Source organism: Cyclopterus lumpus, chromosome 16 (genome assembly GCF_009769545.1).
Source record: "Cyclopterus lumpus isolate fCycLum1 chromosome 16, fCycLum1.pri, whole genome shotgun sequence".
Taxonomy (NCBI): Eukaryota; Metazoa; Chordata; class Actinopteri; order Perciformes; family Cyclopteridae; genus Cyclopterus; species Cyclopterus lumpus.
The window spans coordinates 5,353,500-5,380,026 of NC_046981.1; the positions used below are offsets into that span (position 1 = coordinate 5,353,500).

Sequence of the window (26,527 nt, forward strand, 5' to 3'; positions counted from 1 at the left end):
AAAAAACTTTCACGGTGAAAAAAGGGAAGAAACCTTCAGGAGGGCAACAGAGGAGGATGAAAATGGCTCTTTGGATAGAAAAGGTAGCCGACCCCAGATCTGACCAAACAACTAATGATGTCAATATCCTTAATAGGTTGAATACGCTTTTACATAATTCACTCATACCATTAGGTTAACCAGTCTGACCAGGCTGTGATCTCTAGTCTGTATTTGATTTGTTAGAGTTAATATTAGATTAAAACCCAGTGACATTATAGCAGGAGCTCGAAGGGGCTAACGGCCCGAAGATGTAATGAGACTTAATATGTGCTATCTGCTGTGCTATTTTCTGAATCAGGTCCTCCAGAAGCCCTATCATGAGCAAACGCATCGCCAACATCATAGAGTGTATGACCTTTGAGGTGTATAAGTCTGCAGCCCGGGGCCTGTACGAAGAGCACAAGTTCCTCTTCACTTTGCTGTTGACGCTGAAGATCGACATGCAGAGCAACAGGGTGAAACACGAGGAGTTTCTGACTCTCATTAAAGGTAAGAGGAACATGTGAACAATTTGCAGATATTGTTTCTAAAAGTTCTGTTTTCTTATTTACTTGGGTAGCTGAAAACCTGAATTAATTCTTAAAATGTGGTATTTTGGAGGCTGGCATGTGCAGGAAGCTCCAACCTTGGAAACACAGCAACTGACTTCTGAGCTTTTTTGTATTCATAAACTAAATTTGTTAGAAAGTCAAACCTGGGGGCAGAAATGGGTATAGTTTGAGCCAAAGAAAGGCTGTACGTACACTTAGCAGATACCGGTCCCCACTGAGACTGCATTTACATCTCGCCATCCACCAAGTGTAGTTGTACAGCTACACTATGACTCACCTCAAAACAGCCTCCAGGCCCTTTGAAACTGTCAGACTGATACTGCCATCCATTTTCTGTTTTTTTTGTTTTGTGTTACTCATCTACTAAGCGAATATAGATTATTATTTCTTTTTTTTTAAAGCTCATCTCAAGGTCCACAATTTAAACATATTAGTATCGTAGCCGTTCACTGAATCAGAAATAGGGAATGCTCCTCACTGATAAAAGCTAGTTACTTTTGGCAAGGCCAGAACAGACAGTCGGCTACTTGCATGCAGCTTCGCCATCTGTCCGCTCCGACCTGCTGGACATTGACTCGGTATGACTTTTGTGTATATTTTTCAAGGTTGTGATTTCAGGAAAGCAATAATCATTCTGTTTTGCATATTAATAGATTCTTTTATTCCTGTTTGTGTGCATGCGCACATTTGTGTGTGTGTGTGTTTGTTTTTTCTGTGGTTTCCAGGAGGTGCATCTTTGGACCTGAAGGCCTGCCCTCAGAAACCAGCTAAATGGATCCTTGACATGACCTGGCTCAACCTTGTAGAGCTCAGCAAACTGTGGCAGTTCTCTGATATACTGGATCAGGTACAACACACACACTTGATCAATTTTGGCGTGGCCTGGCTGGTGTATGATACCTTTCTTTATCTGAGAGAGTTGTCACGCATAAACAGTGCTCATCTGTCATCGGTTACGTACAGATTCAGCGGTGGTCTCAAGGTGCTTATTACATTTTTTTCACAGCTCTCCTTTGCTCTAGTAAGCATGTCAATATCAGTCTCATCATGTCTTGCATCATCCCACACACATATACACACACACACAGACACACACACACCTACCACAAAGGACTGTCACTCACACACCCTTATGGGTGACTGACAGCCTGGTGGCTCCCAAAGAGGTAAGAGCTCAGTGCTCTGTGAAATGAGCTTAGTTTGGAAAAACTACCAGTACATTACTTTTGGCTGAGCACGCACACACGACACACACACACACACACACACGTGCGCAAATACACTGCATTTGTGTGTGGTTGATGAACAGGGAGAGCTTGATTACATTAACATTTCTTTGTTTAATGAAATCAGTCCACGGCAATAATTGTTATGTCAGACCACGTAGACCAGAGAGACAAAACCATCTGAGCCCCCTTCTGACTCGGTCTTCACACACACACACATCTGTACGTCACACAAACATCATATTTAGGGAGCCATTTTAGCCTTGTTGTTCAAGAAGTTCACTCAAATCCCGAGACTGGCTCAGGCATTTGTGTGGGACATAAACTCTCTTCCATCAACAACTACCAGTTTTTAAGGAGCTCTTCAGAAAAGCACAAGTGGAGCTGTTTAGTGGCTAATAAACAAAGACAAGCAGCTCTCACTTGTAAAGAATATAAAGCTTTCCTAAATAAATACTCATTAAAGAAGACTAACTCAAACTGACCCACAGAGAAATAGGACAACAATTACATTATTGATAAGAAACTGTCAGTCTTTTTTGTAACATTATTTGTTGAACATCATGTAAATAGGAAACCTATTTTATTTGATAAAGCACTATATTTTTGCTTGAGAACTCGGATTTATTGTCCATGTATCTGATTTTATTGGGTTTTACACGTCATGACGGAGACGTCAGAAAGAAAAGGTTTTGCTGTGACATCAGCAGAGAGCTGCTGAAAGGAAAACCTATTTGTAAAGGTGTGTCCTTAAATCTAAAAAAAAAAATACTATCTTAGACAAACGAAAGCTAAAATGAAGTCCAATAAATTGGTTCCACATCTAAACATTAGATTTGTAAAATCAAACACAAACACGGAGAACTGACCAGCTCCATGTAAATATCGGTTATACAACTACCAGGTCCGTGTGGTGCGTGTGCTGTAAACACAATGTCTGTTTTCCTGCTTTCACCTAATTTCTCCCAGTAACCTGGTTTCCTCCGTGCATGTTAATACAGTGATTAGCAAAGCATTTGATGTCACAGTATATTTGCATATGTTGCGCATTAATATCACTTCGCAACTTTGCACATGGTGCTGAAAAGGGTTCAATACAAACTGCATCTCAGGCCATTTATGCTCCGCTCGGTGTGACAAGCTCATGTTTATAAACATCGGTGTTACATGACGCGTTACATGATGCGTCTGTGTTTGTTAGCATATGATGACATATTCTGTATGTCAGGGGCTTTCCGCAGAAGACGAGTATATTTTTGGTGAATCATGATAAATACTGGTTGGTTTAGGCGATGACATTTTTATTTGCAGCCTGCGTTTCCTTGTCGTTTCCATTTTTAGAGAAGAGGGGACAGAAAACACTCTCAATCAGCACTCACAGATGCAGTGCAGGTACAGGAAGGTGCAGAAAGCCACATGCTCATAGTGGTCCTTAAGCACATTAGGACAATCTGGACAATGTGTGGTGTGCATCTAGGAGACTGCACCGTGAATGCACTTCAATATTTAACAGAAACGTAGATGACTGGAAGGTCGACCAGCATAAAAGGACCCGTCCATGCTTTCCCTGTGTCACAGCGGTTTACACACATTCATTTCAGATAAGTCGTAACGAGAAACCGTGGAAGTCGTGGTTCGATAAGGAGGCCCCGGAGGAAGAGGTGGTACCGAACTCCTACGACCAGGCTCTCGATTGTTTTAGACGCCTGCTCCTCATACGCTGCTGGTGTCCCGACAGGACCATCGCACAGGTTAGAAAAGACATGTCTTTGTGTGTGTTACGATGTCCAAAATACAATTGTGTGAAATCACCGGATCACCAATCGGCTTCATCGCAGTACATTGGTTTACACTTTCTTATTGTAAGATATGGGTGGTGTAAATCCAATTCCAGTAGTTTCCAATTTGCATTAAAATGGAAATGCAACAGTATGCAGTCATACTGTAACTTAAGTTCAAATGAATAAATAACCATGAAACAAACACAGTAGAGCAACCTAAAGCAACATAATCGTAACCAATAAATGGGAAAGAGATTAATGACAGTGGGAGTAAGAGTAAGTCTGGAAATATCTTAATCTACAGTAATATCTCTTTGCTTGAAGGAAAAAGTGGAATACATTTAGTGAAACAGCTTTCTCTCTGAAGATTACTGAGCATAATAATATCTAGAGTGGCTAATGGACGTTCAATTCTTACTGATGAGTAGTTTTTTGCTCCACTGCAGATGAGCCTGGAGAGGAATTAATTTTTTTGCACTCACAAAAAGTCCAGCAAACGAGTAAAAGAAAAAAAAAAGTCCTTTGAACTATTTCATCAGTTCCAGACCTTCCAGAAAGTGAATATTTTTCTTGGCCTGCATTACTAAATCTAGTAAACAAACGTGTTTATTTTGTGTCATTACTTTCCCTTTCTCCTTTAGGCCCGTAAATACATCATGGACGCAATGGGGGAGAAGTACACTGAAGGGGTGATTCTTGACTTGGAGAAGACGTGGGAGGAATCGGACCCGCGAACTCCTCTCATCTGCTTCCTGTCGATGGGCTCAGATCCAACCGACTCCATCATTGCGCTGGGGAAGAGGCTAAAGATTGAGACCCGATACGTCTCCATGGGACAAGGGCAAGAGGTCCACGCTCGCAAGCTTCTGCAGCAGACTATGGCTAATGTGAGTCAGTGGTGGGAGCTTACTGATACGTTGGAATCATTCAATGTAGCTCGAGAGCAATAGATTTTAACTCAACGTCTCTGAATTATGTGTTTCTGGATTGTCTCGAGCTCTCGGATCCTTACAGACAGACCAACATTTATAGAGTTGGTTGCTTATCACTTTGCCTAAGATTATATATATATATATATATATATATATATATATATATATATATAATTTAGACTCATGGAATAGACTCAAAACATTGTTTTGGTCCCCAGGGTGGCTGGGCCTTACTCCAGAACTGCCACCTGGGTCTGGACTTCATGGACGAGCTGATGGACACGGTGACAGAGACCGACTTTGTCCATGACTGCTTCCGCCTCTGGATGACCACAGAGGTCCACAGACACTTCCCCATCACCCTGCTGCAGATGTCAATTAAGTTCACCAACGAACCGCCGCAGGGCCTCAAGGCGGGGCTTAAGAGGACCTATGGAGGTGGGGCCAGTTTGATTCAGTTTAGTTCAGCCTAAAGTAAAACACAATTAGTCAAAGGTCCATAATTCTTAATCTATCACATTACTGAGCAAGGTGAGGGTGGTGAGGCTGTATTACAAATGGACATGCACACCCTGTCCTGAATCAATACAACGGTCCAGTTTCAAAATGTTTCTATGCATCAATATGGGGTAAATAAAGTAAAATGTCAACAGATTGATTACAAGGCAATCAGACATGTGTGTCTGTGTGTATGAGATGGAAGCACAATGATACGCATTCAGAATAGGGTGTCTTGTTATTCCTGATGTGTACATGTATCCACTCGTATGCGGATGCACATACATGAACACATACAGACCTTCCATAAGTCACATAATCAATAACTAAAGGGATGTAAACGTATCCTCGGGGAAAGTCAGCAGGAGAAAGATGATAAGCAACTGGTGCTTAATTCAGTGTATTTTACACGCTTGTCTTCAGCTCTTTAATCCTAACTACAATTCAAAATTGCATTTCTTCATCAGACTAGGAGAGATCACACTTGCTGTGGACATTCAGAATATTTTTCCTATGTTCCTCCAAAGCGGCGCTTATTTTTGTTTCTACCTTTTAAATGTTACAATTCCCAAATAATGTAAGGCTGAACCCCGGTTTGGGAGAAAACAAACTTCACACATTGGACTGCTTAATAGGTGGATATCGCAGAAATGTTTTTTAGCAATCGAGCATTTTTTTAATCTAATATGTGGATTTAGATAATAATTGATGCTGATATTTTCTATTCATTATTTTCTAGATTAAAGTTGGGAATTTCATTTATCCTTCTGAGGCCGGCAAGGTCTCCCGAACTGCATTAGAGCTAAGGAGAGCCATAGGGACGTTGCCTGTCAGAGATCTCCCAAAAGAGATTTGCCAGTTTGCATTATTCAGTTAAAAGTGTGCACGCGGTGCAGTTATATCTGGAGTTACAGACATTGCTAAATCATAAAATGTAATAAAAATACAAATGCATCCTAAAAACTCTCCACCTTAAAGCAAGTTTTTTGTCTTAACATTACTTTTTACTAGTCTTTAACAGGGGAATGCAGTGGTATTTGTGTATATGACTTCCTCGTCTGCTATACTGGAGTAGAAGTGGAAGGCTTTAGATTGAAGATCCAAATGCCGATGGAGCAACAATGATTTTATGTAGCTTGCACTCTCTCGGTGAAGAGGCCTGCTAATGTGTTCATCCACGTGTCCCTCAACAGGTATAAACCAGGACCTTTTGGATGTCAGTAACATGGTGCAGTGGAAGCCAATGCTATACGGAGTGGCATTCCTCCACAGCACAGTACAGGAGAGGAGAAAGTACGGGCCTCTGGGATGGAATATCCCCTACGAGTTCAACCAGGCCGACTTCAACGCCACGGTCCAGTTTGTTCAGAACCACCTCGATGACGTGGACATTAAAAAGGTAGGAGCTGTGCAAACTACAGTGAAAACACCTCCAGGTGAACAAACGCATCTTTAACTATCGCCAACCGTAGTAAGAAATGGTTTGGAAAGCCTTTCACTGGTCAGCAGGTGTGCAGCAGCATGTATATGTGTACTTTTGATAAATAAATCATATAATGTACTACAGTAAATAAGCAAATAGTCTGATATACAGCAGTGTACTATATGAGCTTCAGTAAACATATGCACCTCTACTACAAAACCAAGAGCCCTCACCATGTCTACACTGACATCAGAAAACATTATGTATTTGAGAAGCCTGTAATATGATTGTGTGTGTTTCAAAACTAGTAAGGTCACTCGGGTCCTGTTTCTTAAGTTAACAAAATAACCTTCCCCTGTAACATCCAACTTTCATGAACATGCCAAATAGAAATGAGAATCACACTTTTAAAGATGTGCATGACGAGAGAGAGTATAGTCTACCTTGTCCACAGTATTTCAAGTGTCCTCACAGTACACTGCGAAAATAATAACATTCATTCAACTGTAACCATTTCACAAATTGTATTTCTCGCCATCTTATCATATCTTGTATGATCTCCCCAGGGTGTGTCGTGGACCACAGTGCGATACATGATCGGAGAGATTCAATACGGTGGCCGTGTGACCGATGACTATGACAAGCGCCTCCTCAACACCTTTGCCAAGGTGTGGTTCAGTGAGGACATGTTTGTACCTGCCTTCAACTTCTACAGGGGCTACAGCATCCCAAAATGCTCCAATGTGGACCAGTATCTGACATACATTCAGGTAAGTCATGATCCGACGTCCACAAATGATGCAACAGATTTAAAGGCATTTGTAATACTGAATATGTGGCTGCAAAAATGTCACTGTCCATCTCTAATAAGTTTGCACAAACCATATCTTTCTACAAATTTCTGCACCCGTCATTTGATGTTTTTTTTGTTGTTGTTTAAATGCACCCAAACAGTGAAAAGAGCAACATTGAAGATATGATGTTTCTGGTCACATCCAGATCCAGGATGCCGTGTGTGATTTTTAGATAAAATGCAAGCAGGCTCCCTTTACTACAGATTATGTATGATTTATTACTGAGTGTGCGTGTGCGTGTGTGTGTGTGTGTGTGTGTGAGATAGTGTGAGTCTGTGTGAGTGTGTGTGTCTTCGGGCAGTTCCTGAGCTAGTTTCATTAAAGTAAGTTTCATTATGATGGATGCTCAGGGCTGCCAGGCTCAGCAAGCTTTAGTCCTCTGCACCGCCTCTCAAAGAGAGAATGACAAACACAGCCTTGGAGAACACACACACACACATGAACGCACACAGGCACAACATTCAAACACACACACCATCTACACACAAATTTACACTTTGTCTACATATGATGGACATGTTTGAGGGTAGACTGGACAATGACGACATGCATCACAATTTTTTATTTTTTTATTCCCCAATTCAAACTCCCGATTAACAGAGAAATGAGAACAAAAAACATCTGATAATATCTATGAAAAACAGTAAGTCAAGAAGATGTAAAATAGTGTTTGCGAAAACCCGCCCAGATGAAACTCTACTTTCTGTGTGCTAATTGCAGTTTCGCGCTATTACACCATTCTTTATGTGTTGAAGGCGTAAAGTAAGTTTGATTTTAGAGTTTTATAAGAAACCTCATTAGTCCTACTGCATATATATATAACAATATGGTCCATCTTCTTGTCACCATTCAGAGACATGAACTGCAGCATGTCTTTGGACCATTTAAAATAATCCTGTTTCTTCTCACTGCCTTAGATTTGACATCAGATCCCTTTTTTAGTCCCTTTTAATGTCCATTGCAGAATAACCTTTGGCCCTTATTTAAAACAACTAGATCCCAATTATAATGTCATGGATTTATTAAGTGAGAACATACTTTTCACATTGTCCATATCTTTATGCTATGAAACCAGCAGACACATTGGTATTGACAGCTACAGAGTCACTAGGTGCACTCATTTCCTCAGTAGAGAAACACTTTACCATAGTGTTAGGTTGTTTGATGCTTTTTATGCATTGTATTAGATACTTACAGTGGAAAGATTACATAAAATGAGGCAGATGCAACACTGGTAATTGGTGCAGCACACAAAAGGTATTGGTGTCTTGTCTTAATGCTTATACTTCACAAACATGTTATCCAGCCACGTAGGTGTCACAGCCTTCCATCATCATAGAGATCTGGTCAATGCACTAATATTTTTTTATTAAATGGTATGCGTGTCCCTGATTGAGAATCAGAGACACAAATCTAATCGGTTAAGTCTTGCCTATTGTCAAATTATTAATATTTTTAAAGAAAAATAGTAACAAAAATAAATAATATTGTCTGAGATACAGGTTACAATACAGCACTGTTTGTGGTAAATGGTAAATAAAGTATAAAGCAATTAAAATGTCCAACATGGCCTAAGGTGGTGCCAGGAGAAAAGAACCTCACGATAACCAGCCTCAGAGACTGGAAGCAGTAGCCAGCTGCCTCCAATTCCTTGGTGGCCTCCAGTTCCAACCCACCAGGGATACTGACAGACAACACACACACACACACACACAACACAACACACACACAAGCCCCGGCGTCACACAGTCAACGCAAACCACAAACAGCTGTTACACACGCCTTCCAAAGCACATCTTTAGAGAACTTTTAATAAATTCAGAGTATATTTAGCTCTCTGATAGTGCCATGTGCTGATCACTAAATACATTGATTTTGAAACTGTAGCTGTATGTTGTTGCTATTTAGCCTTTCTGAGGTTATCGGCGGCGCTGTTGCTCCACTGGCGCCACGTCTACATAGTTTTGATTACAAGCACTTGAGTCATTTTCCAACTTATATTGCTGCTAATATTAATACCAAAATAGCCTATGTAGGATTTAAATGGAGAAACCTAGCATTGAGCACCCCCGTACACCCGAATGAAATTATCCGTTGTTTCATAACCACATTTTTTGACCAGTGCAACGTTTTGAATCGGGCTCTTTAGATCAAATCGCGACCAGTCCACTCTCCAGGGTCACCCCTACTAGTGGGTCAGATGTGTGCGCAGTTGGACTGGGAGGAATATTATGAATATCGCACGTGTTGCACAGGGAAGCTCTTCACTGGAGGGTGGACAAGAAGCAACCGGTGACGCTGTGTGTATCAGAGGAGACACTTGGCTGTGCACACAACAGGGGCTTAGCAGTGATCCAAACTGCAGTGCAGTGCGAGGGAAATATGTTTTTGAAACTGAGGTAAAAAAGTAGCACATATACTATATTTAACACATCGGAGAATGTTTCACTCATAAGCTCTGCAGCTCTGCGTGAGGCACAAGGGCCCTCTCACAGCAGAGAGGATGCATCTTTTGAGATTTGTTTCTCAAAACATTTTCCCCAACGCTCTTGAGAGCCAAAAGGACCTCTGGTTCAATAACGGTCGCGGTTTCTCTTTTACAGTGTCTGCCGGCCTACGACACGCCAGAGGTGTTCGGTCTCCACACGAACGCCGACATAACCTACCAGAGTAAGCTGGCGAAGGACGTCCTGGACACCATCCTCAATATTCAGCCTAAAGACAGCTCATCAGGCGGAGGGGAAACCCGAGAGGCCGTGGTGTCCAGGCTGGCTGACGACATGCTGGAGAAACTGCCTCCTGACTACGTGCCTTTTGAAGTAAGCCTGGGTGAATGAACACGAGTAATGTGAACAGCCCGAGGTGTGTTTTCAATGTGTTCCCCCACTCAGCATGTGTGCTCTGCAAAGTGTCTGGTGTGTGGCAGTCGGGGAGGGGAGGGGAGGGGTGATGCTTTGTGTGTTTGAGACAGTGACAGACGGTGAGTACAGGGGACCAAAAATAGAGGGGCTGCTTTTACAAGCTTTGTTTTATTTGTGGTACAGTGAGGTGAGAATGTGACTTGTCTGAGGCGAGGTGCAAAGAACACCCGTCTCTAGCGCTTTCACTTCCATCCATCTGCTGGCTACACGGGATGTTAAAGCAGTAACACTGGATTAACACCCCCTAAAATTATCTCTAAATGAGGGACAATTTGATTTGAAGGATACATCAATCATAGTGTGACATAAATGTAGAAGCCATCTCTCCTTTTCTTTTCTGTTCCTTACACCGTAGTCATTCTAGAAACCTCACATCTTGTGCTCTTGTGCTCAGTTTGTACCTGATGCCTGAAAGCAGTTTGTATGTTTTATCCAGATAAGCAAAGATTACATCTTATGCAACACTTCTCCACACTTGTATTTTTTAAGGTTGTATGTTGAGTGATGGTAAACTCCAGGTGCAGCTTGTGAACTTGTCTTTCTGTATCAACACAGCAAGCCGGTGTGTGTGTGTGTGTGTGTGTGTGTGTGTGTGTGTGTGTGTGTGTGTGTGTGTGTGTGTGTGCTCATGCGTCTTCCCTCCATGCATTATAAATCCTTCTGGAAGATGATTAAAGTTTGATCCTTTTTGATTCAATCGTAACCAGGTGAGAGAGCGCCTCCAGAAGATGGGTCCTTTCCAGCCCATGAACATCTTCCTGCGTCAGGAGATCGATCGGATGCAAAGGGTCATCGTTCTGGTCAGAAACACCCTGACGGACCTCATGTTGGCCATCGATGGGACCATCATCATGAGCGAAAATCTGCGGGATGCCCTCGATTGCATGTATGACGCACGTATTCCTGCCCGCTGGAAGAAGGTTGGTTTGAAGAATTGCCTTGAATATAATTAAATTTTCTGATGCTGGATATATTTGTAATTAATTTATAGACTTAACATCTTTTGGACGTCACAAAAAAAAAAAAAGCGGTGTGTTGACAGCCAGTAACACTTGCACTGACCATAAGTTACTTTTGTCATTTTGTTAGCTTTTTAGATGTGTTTTAAAATATGTTTCTGCCTCACACGTGGCAAAATCACCCTCCTAATAGGATGATTCAGCTTCCAATTTTACTGAATACGTCAACGGCCTTTTTATTATTGTACCAGTAATGTTAAAAGGTTTACTAGTCTCCAATAACATCAGATATGTCGTGCTAGCTACTCATGATTAACGTCTAATTTATCTTCAGCCCACAATGACGCACTTTACCTTTTATTCATGTTATTTATTTAAAAAATGTAAAGCACGCAAATCCATTTAAGTAATGAATGGAAACAACAACAGACGAAATTGCTGCAATTTTAATATTGACATAGCGGTTGTGAAAGAAAACCACAAAGAAGAATGACTTGGCTTCCTTGCAGGTATTCTGGTTATTTCTACCTGCAGCTGCTTTTGGCCCGTTTGCCTCCACTTGACTTTGTTTTGTTGCCTTCTCATCTTTTTTTATTATGACGCGCTGAATTTGTTCTTTTTCCCTTCGCCGCGCAGTGATTCACAATCCATTTGTTTTGTGTACGTCTCCTTGTTGTCTTCTCCTCTGATCTGTCTGGATGACGGTTTTCTGTGTTTCGTTGTCATGTATTGTTCGTGTTGTTGTTTTGTCTTCGTCTTTCAGGCGTCGTGGGCCTCCAGCACCCTGGGGTTCTGGTTCACAGAGTTGCTTGAGCGGAACCGGCAGTTCCAGGCTTGGATCTTTGAAGGGCGGCCCAACTGCTTCTGGATGACGGGCTTCTTCAACCCGCAGGGCTTCCTGACAGCAATGAGACAGGTACACACGGCACCGGGCTAGCTCCCTACCTACGTACCCACCGTGGAGTAGACCAGATGGCACGCTGAGGAAGAGGCAGACACACGGCCACATTCACTCACACACACACACACACACACACACACACCTTTGTTTTCTATTGAATTCCAATTTCAGTGACTTGGGGGATTATTCTGAATGTTTAACCCTACTTGAGTCGTGGTTTTTCATTGGAAACGTTGGAAAGTTGTCCTTGTTGCAAGAGGATGTTATTGATCTGCAGCGAACGTGACTTTGTGGAAATGAAAGCTGAGGAGCCTTTGACATCGTCTTAAATAGAACCTCTTTTTTTATACAAAGTCGAAAAGATTTTACACAACAATATTTTTGTTTGAAAATTAGCTGTGTTCAGATTTTGTATTGTTTTGTAGTCCCTTCCAACAGTCACACACATATATTTGGAAGCGCATTTTCTTTAAACCAAATAATGATATGGTCAGTGTCTTCCTCTTGGTCCCGGGTTCCTCCATGCACGTATATACCATCATTGAACCTGGCCCTGCATTCATTTAATAATACAAGGCAAATTAATTAGCATATATATGCAAAGTTGTGTTTTCAATCTTCAGCCATTAAGTAACAATTATGTAAAATGAATATTATTAAAGCCTGATATGATTAGCAATACGTAATTTAAATTAACATTCATGAAGGAAATTAAAACTAGAGAAGGCGAAGACACGATAAAACGAAACCAAGAAGAAATTATTTGATGGGAGTAAATCATAATCATGATAGATCAATTATCAATTGTCTTATTCATGATAGATCAATTATCAATTGTCTTATCTGGACCCTGAGTCTGAAATAAAGTTTGATTGAATTAAAAATTCATACAAACCTATATCAAATGTTATGAAAAGACAACATTTCAATGTCTCCACCAGTTTTCTGCCAAATTTCATGCTTATTGGTGGCCTTGGGTTATTGGTTTCTTTCTGTTTTTGGTGGTTACTATGAAAACGAGCTGAGATTGAGATCTGAATGCCGAGGAATGTTGTCAGTGCCAACAAATCAATTTACCCTGCAATGTAAGGAATTGGAAACCATTTAGCATTAATGTCAGCTTTATCCGACTGAATTTTATTTATTCCACTCGGTGGAAAAATCCCGGTTGCATACTCAGAGAAAATATTGTATTGCAGGTTTGAGACCAGTCCAATAAAGAAAGGACAATTGTTTATTGTTAACAGATGATATGTGATGATAAAGTCTCAGAGTCTTTGGCGCTTAGACTCTACAGAGAGATTTGCCCCGATCAAGATAAAGACCTGGAGACCTGGTGGTGGTGATGATGAGGCTGATAGAATGATAAGTTGATGAAGCTGATGGATCTGCGAAGACTGGGCGGAGATGGGGAGGTGGAGGGGTGCGTAAGGTAGAGAGACAGTCATATTTAAAGGAGACAGCAGCAAGATGATTGGCTAACCATGTCATTGTTTCCTTGTGGATAGAGACCAGCTTATCTACACAGCTGGTGTCATGATTGACAGCCCCAAACAATGACAACAAGTAACTGATGAGTGAGAAGTGATTGGCAGATGTATGAGAAATAAATGACTTGCAGATTATGGTCTGCTGACTGAACTTTAAGCTATAGCTTCATTTCCCAAAAAATAATTTCCTCTCACTGAGCTCGCATGCTGACTTCTAAGGAGAGACACTGTCACTTTCTGTTGACACAGCATCTCACAAAAACAAACGTGTGAATGGAGTGCACTTTTCTGTAAAACATTTACTATTCTTTATATTACAGCCAAGGTCTTAAATGTGTTGTTTTGGGGTTTGTCATTCCTGTGCGCTGCTGTGTTCTACTGCTCACCGCCTTAACCTGTGGATTTGTCCCGGCACTTGTAGGAGATCACCCGGGCCAACAAGGGCTGCGCCCTGGACCGCATGGTGCTGTGCAACGAGGTGACCAGGTGGATGAAGGACGACATCGCCCAGCCCCCCGCAGAGGGGGTGTACGTCTACGGCCTCTACCTGGAGGGAGCCGGCTGGGACCGCCGCAGCTGCAAACTCATCGACTCCAAAACCAAAGTCCTCTTTGAGATGATGCCTGTGATCAGGATGTACGCTGAGAACAATGGTGAGATTGATTATCTTAGGACAATTGATTCAGTAGCAAAGTTTTCTTTGAATCCAAAAAGCTTTTATGCTGTCTTTTCTTACAGGACCAATGTGGACCAATGTTTTTAGTCTTTGTGAATCTCAGTGTATCCGTCGCCTATCTTCCTCAACATTCGCATCCCACGCGTCATTCAGAATGGATGGATGTAACATTTAAATGTCAAGCAGACTAAGTGCTATTTATTTTGTCTGAGAATAGATCACCAGCAGTATGTAGCCCGGTGTTTGTTCTGGGTAAGACCGGGCTATATTCAGGAAGCAGCGGAGAGACGGGGCCCCAGTGGACGCCCGCGAGCGAGGCTGCCTGGAAAAGGAATTAATGAGCCGATGAGACGCGGAATGCCGTCTGTTTACACCGTGTCCCCTGCCATCTTTCCCCACAAGAAGGCTCCTTGCTGGGTTTGAGTGTGTGCACCAATGCAAAGGAGACTGGGGAGGGATGCGGCGTCTATGGACAAGTGGTTGCAAGTGCTTCTTTGAGTATGTGTGCCATGCATGCAAGTTGAAAACCACTCTACTCAATTTTGAGAGAAAGGAGGAAGGGGGGGGGGGGCAGCACTCCAGCATATTGTCGCTGAAAGGCTCACAGCTAACCGGCTATCATGGGGCTCAATGGGGATGGATTCACTTTTGGAGCCAGCCTCAATTGGCCATTTGAAGAACTGCAGTCTTTGGCATCATTTCTCAGCACTGGAGGTTGCTGCTTGGCAATAACCACGTGTTCTCTTAATCGCAGTTATTTGCCTGATTTGAGCAGACTTTGAGTTTATAAAAAAAACAGATGTTCTGTCCCAATGGCATCTCCTCACAGATTTAAATATTTCTTTCAGTGGAAATAATTCTATGTATAAAAGATGTTTAATTATGACCTTAATTAAGAAATCATTTTGCCAGCTGTTGCTTTATTATCACTTTTCTTCTTTTTCGTTTGCAGGTGTGAAGGATTCCCGCATCTACTCCTGTCCAATCTACAAGAAGCCAGTTCGGACCGACATGAATTACATTGCAGCTGTAGATCTAAAGACTTCACTTCCTCCAGACTACTGGATCCTACGGGGCGTGGCGCTCCTCTGTGACGTCAAATGATAGCTTCACCTCGAGAGACACTGAAACACATATCATATCATAAGCTATATAAATTAAATGGATTATTATCATGAGGTTAGACATGAATAACTTCCCATCAGTCACTTTCCCAATGTCCTAGAGTGTGCAGGATAACAAGCTGTTGCCATGGCTATCTACTTCCTTGTTTCCCCCTCCACAACGTGGGAGATTGTGACAGTAGGGGCACCAGAGGTAAAACATGTGCTTCCAGTCAATGGGAAACAGCTTCTCGAAACATCAGTGTCGAAGAACTTCAGAATAACAGCAATCCCTTACACCCAGTATATTTCATCTTAAAGTGACAAAGACAATTGGCCGTATTACTGTGCAAATAATGTATTCACTTTAAAGAGGAATCACCATATTTTAGTGTTATCTGTTTTGCTCGAGGTAGAAGGGGACAAAGACGGCTGCAGTGTGACGACTGAGGGTCAGCTACAAATGTCTGGATTCCTCAGACTCTTGTGAACTCTCAGTATTTGTGGAGTACAGCTAGCTCTAGCCACAGTGTTCCTACAATATCAGACCAGGATGAAGATGATAGATAATTTGTATTAAAAATGTTGTGTTCATTATGTCACACAGAGAACAGAAAAAGGAGATTTAAATCGTCATAGGATCGCTCTATTCACATTAAGTACTTGCATCTAAAAAAATCCTCTAATCATAGTTTTCAGTGTGTCTCTTGGATTATTTCTATTAAAAAAATGTAAACTTGTCTTGTCTTCAGATTTTCAGGTTTTCAGATTTTCAGGTCTGGACGTTTTGTGTCTGTCCATCTGCTCACCAGGGGCGAAGCCTCAAGTCATCTATGGATCGCTGAATACGATTGAAGAGAGTATCAATCCAATATGCAGGGATATTTTCATCCTCCTGCTGCTTATTCAAGGGGACATCACAGCACACTCCGGTCATGTTAATATGCTTGGAGCTGTTCCATTTTTATAACCTAGAAGGCACCACTTGCGTTGTCTTCTTTGTGGTGCTAAGATCTAATGTTGATGAAAAGTATCCATTCTTATCTTGATAAAGTTCCCTGTGACCAAAACTTGTTTTAAATAATCAATTTAATGCAGAGGCGATTTGCATTTGCGGAAATATATACGTTTTACAAATATGAATAACACTCGGTAGAACTGAAATACATAGAAATTTTAATGAAGTTTTTACAAAAAACAATGGCATCATAAAACATTAAAACACTTTTTTGGTAGTATTTTCTTTTTGTTACAAAACCACCATATGCACTCTAAAGCTACCCTAGTGTACACAGATCAGGCTCGGGTTTCCCAAATAAACACCTTCTGACTAAAATCACCTTCATCCCTTCGGTTCCAGCGTCGTCTGAACAGCAACAAACACCTGAATCTCCAATTTCAGTAGCCCAAAAAGACTTTACTGTGTAAACAGTCACTGGAGACGAGATGATTAAAGCGTAAAGGCAGTTTCAGGAAACTCAACCCTGCATGAATATCACAATATATTCATAGCCTCTTTTATTTAATGCTCTTTTTATGGGCCACCTGTAAAATACATCCAAGATTTCGTGCTTCGAACAGGATTGATGGAGTTATGTACACGTGTGTGTGTCTCCTTGTTGGACGGCTGTTTTTTTTTAAAAACAGGACCAGCCTCTCCTTCGCGACCGTGGAAATGCAGTTTTCCTTTACAACATGTGTCCTTTGCTTTGAATATCAGCTCTTCCATCTGTGGCTTTTTGTATCCCTGTGTAAAAAAAAAGACAATTCCTTATATCCATTACAGGAGCATGTCATTTCTGTATTGTTCACTCTGAAATTTGTGTCTTTTGGAAACTCTTTAAGAGGCCTGGTGTGAAAATTAGTATTTTCTTTGTTTCTCTTCTGCTTCACGTACATCATATCCTGTATTGTGAACAGAATACAGATTCTGTGTTTGATGTACCCGGCTGAAGAAGGCAAAGTGACTTGACTTGTGCCACTGTGGCTTTTCTGGGTCCAACATTCAAATTCAAATATGTTTCAGGGGTTATTGCCTTCTTGCTGTTCATGCTACACTTAGTTACATAAAGCAAGTGAGTACCTACAAGTCAACTACAGCTGTAGCATGGCTAGCTTGCAATGCAATATTAAAATCAGATGTTTATCCTTGCACTGTATATCTGATTCCTTTGTGTGTGACACTTTGCTTTTGTTACAACCGCAGTGAGAAGAATGTATCTCCATCTGTTCTTTTTGCCTGTGTACATTTAGCATGTTCTGATCTCCGGGCTTAGGGCATTACATTCCCTTGGGACAGTGAGCGGGTCATCTCTGTGTGCACAAAGTAGGTCTTGAGCTCTCCTTTGCCCTTGACGTTGATGATGCCTCGACAGGAGCACATATAGCCCAGTGTCAGAAGGATGCGGCTTGTCTCCTCCGTCACCTGCAGGGAGAACCAGATTGGGTTACGTCCATTTTGCTCATCTTCAACATCTGAATTCAATTCCTGGAGCCACAACTACTCTGCTATTTGAAGGAATGCATGTCCAGAAGCTGATGGAAACATCTGATGACCATTAACTCATCAGGAACAAATGTTTGGAGTCATGAGACGCTGCGCTGCATCACCAAACCTCCATCGTATGCTAGCGGACAAAATCAGGATGTAAAGTCTCGTCAAAACCTTGAAATTAACCTTCAATCTTTCAAAAATATGCGTGTTAAGTAGAGCTGCACTCACAGGTGCGCCCCACCACACGGGATGCTTATTGTTGCTTCTGCACATTAAATATTAACACTACATTCTCACTCAGGAATATAAGCGATCGCGGGCATCAATCATCACAGCTAATGCATCACATTAAATAACATGAACACCATAAAATAACACAGAGCACTGTTTCTTTTCTTTATGAAACGATATAAAAATTACAAACGCACAAGATTGGAAATATCTATGCGCTATCTTTGAATCTTAAATTTCAACAGGCAATCTGGGAAACGCAATTATAATCACTCGAGTTGTGCTGCAGCAGATGTTTCCATCAAATGTGTGCAGGTGTTGAAACGTAACGCAGCCCTCTGAGGACTGAATGGCTCCCACAGACACATGTCATGCAGGTGAAACACCATTACATCTCATCAGTGCCCAACCAGGAGGAACATGTGCAATTTGAAGATGCCACATGATGTTGAGATGATATGATGTCCTTGCTACCATAGCACAAGCAGAGGGAATAAGAGTTTTATCTTTTAAACATCTGTACTGGCATTTAAAACGTCTTTATATGAAAATGGAGCACCGCTGCTGCTTTGAAGGAAACTGTCAACTTCAAACACAAACTTTGACAGATGAAGACTTCTAAAACCTTTTTGGAATGAGTCTCAGAAATCACAAATATTCATTTTGCATTATTGTTGTGAACTATTTCCAGCTGGACGGTGTATGTGGGATTGAGTAATGAAGAACTTAGAAGTTACACCAGTTGCAGTTTATGTCTAAAATGTCATCATATATTATTGTATTATTAGACATTTGTGGGAAATTGTCATGATTACCATATTCATTCTTGAGCCCAAAATGTGTTTTTGAGATCAACGGCAACTTCGACCACCAATTTCTAATCAAATTAAAGTTTGTTTCAAATTTCTCCTGAAATATCACGTTCACGAGATTGGGCGGGGACAAGTCCCAGTGATCTTGAACTTTGACCACAACAATCTGTTCAACCTTTTTTTAAATTTGAAGACCGTATATAAGAAGTGGACGTAGTCGTCGTGACGACACCCATTGGTTTGTGAACTGCGGTTTTAAAGCCTCGAGTTCAGAGTCTTGGCCTTTTGCAATCTTTGATTTTCTTTGTTTTGGGACACCAGCCGAGCAAAACGCTTTGTCAGGCTTTGGTTAAATTATACAGAGATATATGCTTTATTCATCCCCAGAGGGAAATTTGTTTAAACTTCTATTATACTTGTGTTCGGATCAAAACATAAGTGGTTTTGGACTTTTCATGGGATGTGTGACAATAAGAAAAAAGGAGAATATCACCAGACATATCCTTTAATTACCTGTATTTTTCCCAGGACTCCAGTGCTGTCCATTCTGCTGGCTACATTCACCGTGTTCCCCCAGATATCATACTGTGGTTTCTGGGCTCCAATGACTCCAGCTATTACTGGACCATGGTTAATACCTGACAAAGGAAACCAAGCAATCAGTGAAAAGCTGTACCATATTTTCAGATTCTTTTTTTTTTTTCTGAATGGTAAATTACAGGACATTTTAAATGTAATTACAGTAGTAATAAATAGGTATAGTTACGTACGTATTTTATTTTTTTTGTAGAAAAAAATAACATAGTGACCGCCATTTTTATTTTTTAAGTGGGCGTGTCGGCGCGCCCCCCGGATATACCGGTGGCTTTGCGCGCCACCGACGTGCATGTGGGTGTGAACGCGCAAAGAGGTGATCTAATTTGCCGTATACCGAGGCGTGTATGCGCGAACCTGCGCACATGTTAGTTAAGCCCCGCTTCAAAACACCCATTTTTAAAAAGACGGGGCGGCGTCTGTGGTGGGCGTGTTTAACCTGTATATAAGAGATGGTATGTTCGTCCGCACGTCCTTTCCCATCATATACAGCTCTCGCTGAGTTGACCAGATGTCTGGTGACTGTATTTACAGGTTGGAGAACATTTCATTTCATTTTGCTATTTTCCTCACATTTTGTGGCTCAACCAGGTCTCTACACAGAGGTGAGTGTTTTTGATGGTCTATATATATAAATATATGTATATAGCCAATTAGCAGTAGTATGCATTATATTTAATAAGATTCTATGTTATTTCCTAGGGGAAGGTAAGGAGAATTAATGATCACGTGGGAATGTGAACAGCCGTGAGTACTGTATGTTCTGATATCTTAGTCTTAGATATCTTCTTTCTTTTTTTTCTTTTTTTTAAGCGTATTATACATATATGCTGTAGGTCCTGCAAAGCAAGATTCATACTGGCCTGTGATCGCAGAGAGTGGGGCCATTGAGTGGATAAGAAACGGGGGCTAGTCGTCGTCGGATGAAGAAGAAGGTGAGAGAGAGAGAGAGAGAGATATGCAAACTGTATGTAATAACGAACAACCCGTATGAGTGGGTGTGTGTGTGCGTGTGTTGTTTTATTTCAATGTGTTTACTTGTTCGGATGCAGATATTCAGAAGTCCAAGTCTACAAGACCACGTGATTTGAAATTGGGTGGTGTCTCGGCGCGTAAAACGATCGGTTGGTGGGAGTAAAGCTGCATGTAAAAGATCTAACAGGTTTGTCTTGTATTAAACCCTGTATTTTTTGTTTTCAAACTATTTATTTTCAACCAAAACTAATGTCTTAAATCATAGTGGTTATAGCGCTTCAACAGACAGAACATCACACCATAGGCCTGTATTGGGGGTGGAGGAGCACAGGTCACAGAGGATCAAACGACTGTTTTACATACAAACAAAAGGGGCAGAAGGTACCTACAGCCCTATTGACTAATTAACCGTGAACTGTTTGTAACATCTCAATGTGAAGAAGAAGAAGAAGAAGCAGCAGACCCCTGTCTGCCGGCATCGCAGCCACCTCGGTATACACATACGGATGCTAATGAGGGTGAAACATCAAGGGCAGTAGAGGGACTACAGACGCCAGTCATAGGTAACAAGGATCAACAGCACCGTTTACAATTGTTTTTAATGATCCTATAGTGCATATATATATATATATATATATATATATATATATATATATATATATATATATATATTTATATATTTCCAGCTGATCATACATCAAGGGACCTGAGGCGGCGTGGTGTGAAAGTATTGGTGTATCCAACGACTGCTTACAGCCAGAACAGTCAGAACAGCGATACCTCTGAACACATCCCTGTGACACCCAGAGCATCAGGTATGAACAGCTTGTGTTTATTATTATTATTATTATTATTAATGTATATATTGAGTTTGTGTATGGTCATCCAAACAGCATCGCATACCAGACCAGGAAGTGTGAAGCCCCTGACCCACCCTCCATGGGCAGACAGCCAGGACAACTCACAAGAGCTGGCTCCATCAGGCATACAACCAAAGAAAAAAAAGGTATATATATGGTAAATAATAAAAGTTATAAATGATTCATGGGGTTTACAATGTAGTGATTATTTTTTTTTCTTTTCTTTTCTTTCACAGGATTTTGAAAACGGTGCACCACACAAGGTGTGTATGTAACGAATAATGTACATGGATTAACGAAATAATTAATTAATTTTTAATTAATTAATTTTTTTAAATTATTATTATTATTTTGTCTCAGAACATTGAAGAAGCAGAAGAAGCGGACCCCATCATCCGCCTGGAGAAGAAGTCCCGAACAACAACAACAACAACGAGATCATCCCTGGGGACACACAAGACTGCGGAGGCGCTCCTGCAGAATCCATCGAGTTGCTATCCCCTGACCAACCACCAGGCAACAGTGTACGGGTCTGTTTTCAAGAATTGGCTCTGGAGCATCCGACAGGGGTCCCTGCAGAGGGTGCGTACTTGAATATGGACGTCATACTGCCCCCATCCCTCGATTTTTGCAATGGTGTAGATGTACCGCAGGAGTCCCAAGTAGAGCCGCTGCCCTCGGAGTGTAATTCTCAACTAGAGAGTGCAAGTGGTACTAGGGTGGCTTGTCAGTGTGGGGTGATAAACACCCAGCTTACAGACCTGAGAAATGAGGTTAGGGAGCTCAGGGATTTGTTGGTAAAATTTGCCAACAAATCGGCCGCTACCAATCTGAGCATACGGAAGACCTTAGCAGATCAGGCCAAAATCATAGATACTCTGTTAACCATGCTTATTATATGCACATGCGGTTTATGATAAGGTGGGGTCATTATACTCACGGGTGCTTCTTTATGCATATAACAACAACAACAAAACCTGTGTATGTGTGTGTGTGTGTGTGTGTGTGTGTGCCATACTTGGGATTTGGTGTCTTAAAAGGTGTCATAAACTGTTTTTTTATATAATATTAAAAGATTGTGTATGACATATATACAAGTGTATGGTTACACATTAGACAGATAAGATGGCATCACCACCACGAAAGGTGTTAAAGCGCTGTACAGTATCTGCGCTTGGTAGTAGGGTGCACGATCATGTTATTACTAATAGTTCTGATGATAATCTCCAACCTAACGGTCTAACCCCCGACAGCTAATATTGATAATGATAATATACCGCAGCATACCACAGCCATGACATTTGACGAGCTGAACGCCAGACTAACGCAGCAACTTGTGAGGATACATGCGGCAGATAACCGCATGACAATGCGTACCGAGGACGGGTCGGAGGCTGATGGGTGTAAACGCGGCTAATGCATCAGACACAGTTATGCATGATGACGTAGGTGCGTGTACACCCTCCATACTCCATCCGCCCCCAGACCCAACATGCATTGATACGGCCATTGATACATAAAGGTAGTCTTATGTTTTATATTAATACATAATGGAAGTTATGACAATTAATAGGGAATATTAATAGAGAATATTCTGCAGAAATATATTGTAAAGCATGAGATGATCATTAGTCTATTATTGTAACTGTTGATAAATGTATGCATTATAATTGTATGATGCATGAGAATGAATGATAGTTTATTGTTTAGAAATGTTGTTAAAATTGAAAGCGGAGTGGGAACCTGTGACGTTTTATTCTGAAGGCAAGATAAGAGGTTTTATTCTGAAAGGGAACTTCTCGTCTTGACCGGAAGTGTGACGTTTGACCCTGTGATCTTTATTATGGCCTTAAGCTAACCAGAGGTGATGTGTATTTGACCCAACGAATTACTAACATTTAAAGGTGTTAAAGGCGTGACTGAATACTTATAAAAGGGATTTGTGCTGAGGGAAACGTTCTCTTTTTACTTTCCTTTTGGCTTGAATTGACCAGACAGCTCCTACTTCACGAGAGAAAGTGATTTAGTCTGTGGAAGTCCGTTCAACCGGCCCTCACGATCGTGAATGTATTATTTTGTCTGGTACTTTTTGCCATTAAATATTGTTAATTTTAAACCTATTGAATCCTGACTTTTTCCTTAAGCCCAAGGCGTCCAGTATACTCGTCTCTTTTTTATAATTGTCACTATTTTATTTTTACACAAACATTTAAACATTTTTTTAATGGTCATAAATCACTCAAACACGCGCGTGCTCGTACTCTCGCACGTAACTATACCTACTTACTACTAATTACAGTTAATGACATTGTATTGCCTTTCCAACAATTGTTTTACTTGTTCGATTGTTTCACCAGACATGTGTTAAGATAATTATTTCTCACCATTTTAGTTTCCAGTTCTGATGTCATACAAGGGCATTATTAAAATAGTGTTCTGATCTTACTGATTAAACATTGAGTGCAGCTCAAAAAAGGCCTTCAGCAAAAATAAAAATAAACCCAGCTTTTCACAAGATTTCATCAGAACATGCGATGACGTGGAAGCTAAATGCAGCCTAATCCCCAGCCGTCCCAGCACCTCTGCTTAGCTGGCTCTTGAGCTTTTCACAGCACTCGGATGACACCGGGCTGCTCTTCACTCTGGCTTCTGACTAAATTTTTCAAAATGCTGAAAATTGCAATCTTCACAAGTGCGCAGGCCCCTGGCCAGTGGATTTGTCCTGTCCCAGTGGGGGGGGGGGCTGGCTTGTATCCTTCCCTGATGCGTTTAAGGCCCGTCTGGAACCAGCGGGGATGTACAGTCACACACACGCACACTGCTGAGTTAATGGAGCAATCCATGCTGTGAAATCCACAGACGGGTTAAAGGTATCGAACTCGAACTCTTACCGCACGCAGGGAGCTGGGACCTGCCCGCAATGCTTTCCTCTTCAATTCTCCTCCACGCTTTAGTCCCGCTCTCTCTCTCTCTCTCACTCTGCTGTTATGTTGTCATGACTATGCCCATGTCTTGCTGCAAACATGAGTTTCATATTGTTATATCGACATGTACCTATCATACCCCAAAGCATACTGGTGCTCTAAAAATAGAGATAAATGGATGCATAAAGGCTAAATGTCCATGACAGTCCATAACATGTCAATACAACATACAATTAGTCTTCATTCAAGCTTATCATTTAAACTAATCAAACTCAAAAAACTTAAAAATGATCACTTCCAATAGGAGAACAAGCCTGCAAAGGTTGCGATTCTGCCCCTGACCGCAGGGCTGTTGTTGTTGGCTCCTATTTCATCTGCATTTTGATGTCTAGCAGACAACAGCTCCGTTTATTTAGAGCATTTCATATTTTCCGTATCATAGGACAGAAAAACAGTCGGCACCACAATATGCAACTGAGGTCTGCAACGCCTTAAAAATGCCTGTTAGTTAAATACCTTTCTACCAGGCGTGCAGTTAATAACTAAAAAGATTACAGAATGGGACAAGTTAGCAGTTAGTGCGCTAATGTTAGCGAGTTACTGTAGTTAGTTGGGGCAGCTTTGCACTACAACAGAAGTTGCATACTGTCGAAATGCTTTAGCTGAACCAACAGACGACAACATCTTGCTGCATACATTATGTTAGGCATGCCGAGTGTCGGGATTCCACGGTTTCCCCTTTCTCCCTGCTGATGCCTCATGCTTGTTATGGCAATATAAAGATAAATGTTTGTCTTTATTAAAAATATGTTTTGGTTTATCACGAATGTCATATGACAGTATACATTCATTAACATCTGAAAAGGAAACACGGAGGTTGGATTAAGTGCAGCGATCACCGCCCAGGGCCGGCCGACCAACCTGCGAGACCTACTGGGCCAAACGCCACCAAACTGCCCCAGGGAGGAGAGCCCAGATGGAAGCTAAGCTAAACCTGCTAGGACCTGAGGCTACTCCACTACCCAGCATGCTGCTGGCTGTCTGGTGCCCGGTAGCAGAAAAATAAGACTGATGAAAGCAGCGGGAGGTCGGTGACTGTAGAGCCCACATCTTCACAGAGACCTGGCTCCATCGTTCATCCCGGATCAAGCGGTTGACTCTGTGTTTTACGTCATGATGCTCGATGCTTGATGCTCAAATTATAAAAATGTTTTAATGTGAGGATGTCGGATTTGTTTTTGTTGCTGCCGTATACATTCCTTATGTTGCAGATGCACTGCTGTTTTTTTTTCTTAATGTTGTTCTTGTGTTACGAATGGGCTACAACTGAATTGTGTTGTGTTACATAATGACAATAAATGATTCTTGAATGTTTCAGGCTTTATTTGTCTCTGAGGTAAAGTGATGATCTATCCATAGTTGCAGGGGACTTTTTGGAAAGGTAACGGAAACAACAGGCGAAATGCAGTTCGTGGGTAAGTACTGAGGTTACAAATGTGCGACTCATTTTCTCAGCACTTTGCTTTCAATTGTTGCTGTTGTGTGTAACTCACCAACACTGAGTTGAATGTCATTTAAGGACTGCCCCCTCCATCAAATGGAGCCAATGGCATCGGCATGCCAGCAGCCAGCTTTTGTCCACAGCCCTCGCAGCAGCAAGTTCATTAATTTACTCCAGTCTTCCCTCTGAACCTATTCTGGCCCAATGGGCTACCATCAACATCATACCCTAAACCCCTACTTCTCTCCATTGGCCACCTCAACTCTGCCCTACGCATCGTTCCCATAGGGCAAACATTGATTTCCAACCTGCCATCAATCCCTTCTTTCAAAACATCACTTGCCCCCAGCTTCTTGTTTCTGATTCAAGAAGTTCTGAAGATCACCCTCTTGCATACACCCATTCAACACTTGTTAGTCCATGTACTTTTATCCGGTAACTTTCATCCCGAGCCTGGCCTCCAGCCATATCCAGATCTCAAAGATCTTCTACGCAAAGTGCCTACATAAAATCAAAGGTGCTTTTACTGTTAACTCGCTGTCAGTATCACATTGCTTGAACTTTAGAAGCCACACTATCGCTCTACTTTTTCAGTTTCCTCAGATGTTCCCAATTCACCGCCTCATCCCATCACTTTGACCCATGCCGTCCTCTTTTCATCGTAGAGCCTGGAAAGATGGCTTCTCGATTGTGGCAGCACATTCTCTCCCCGCCTGGGATTTCGCCTGCCCTTAACTCTGTTCACTCATTCAGGACCTCTGCCTCCTGGAACTGCATCC

General features: G+C 41.6%; 2 protein-coding genes across 2 annotated transcripts in view; one reads left to right on the forward strand and one right to left on the reverse strand.

Annotated features, from left to right (window-relative positions):
- Positions 1-15,393, forward strand: part of dnah5 (dynein, axonemal, heavy chain 5) — a 76,838-nt gene extending 61,445 nt beyond the window's left edge. The window contains exons 76-87 of the mRNA XM_034553377.1: positions 341-531; positions 1,319-1,440; positions 3,421-3,570; positions 4,242-4,487; positions 4,751-4,970; positions 6,224-6,429; positions 7,020-7,223; positions 9,911-10,126; positions 10,936-11,148; positions 11,951-12,103; positions 14,000-14,231; positions 15,207-15,393. Of these exons, the coding sequence (XP_034409268.1) occupies positions 341-531; positions 1,319-1,440; positions 3,421-3,570; positions 4,242-4,487; positions 4,751-4,970; positions 6,224-6,429; positions 7,020-7,223; positions 9,911-10,126; positions 10,936-11,148; positions 11,951-12,103; positions 14,000-14,231; positions 15,207-15,358 (2,305 nt within the window). The 3' untranslated portion in view covers positions 15,359-15,393. The remainder of the gene's footprint in view (positions 1-340; positions 532-1,318; positions 1,441-3,420; positions 3,571-4,241; positions 4,488-4,750; positions 4,971-6,223; positions 6,430-7,019; positions 7,224-9,910; positions 10,127-10,935; positions 11,149-11,950; positions 12,104-13,999; positions 14,232-15,206) is intronic.
- Positions 15,394-17,629: 2,236 nt separating this feature from the next.
- The window catches only part of adcy2a (adenylate cyclase 2a), a 49,023-nt gene continuing 40,125 nt past the window's right edge, over positions 17,630-26,527 (reverse strand). Inside the window, exons 24-25 of the mRNA XM_034553600.1 lie at positions 19,408-19,532; positions 17,630-17,782 (exon numbers count right to left, since the gene is read on the reverse strand). Of these exons, the coding sequence (XP_034409491.1) occupies positions 17,630-17,782; positions 19,408-19,532 (278 nt within the window). The remainder of the gene's footprint in view (positions 17,783-19,407; positions 19,533-26,527) is intronic.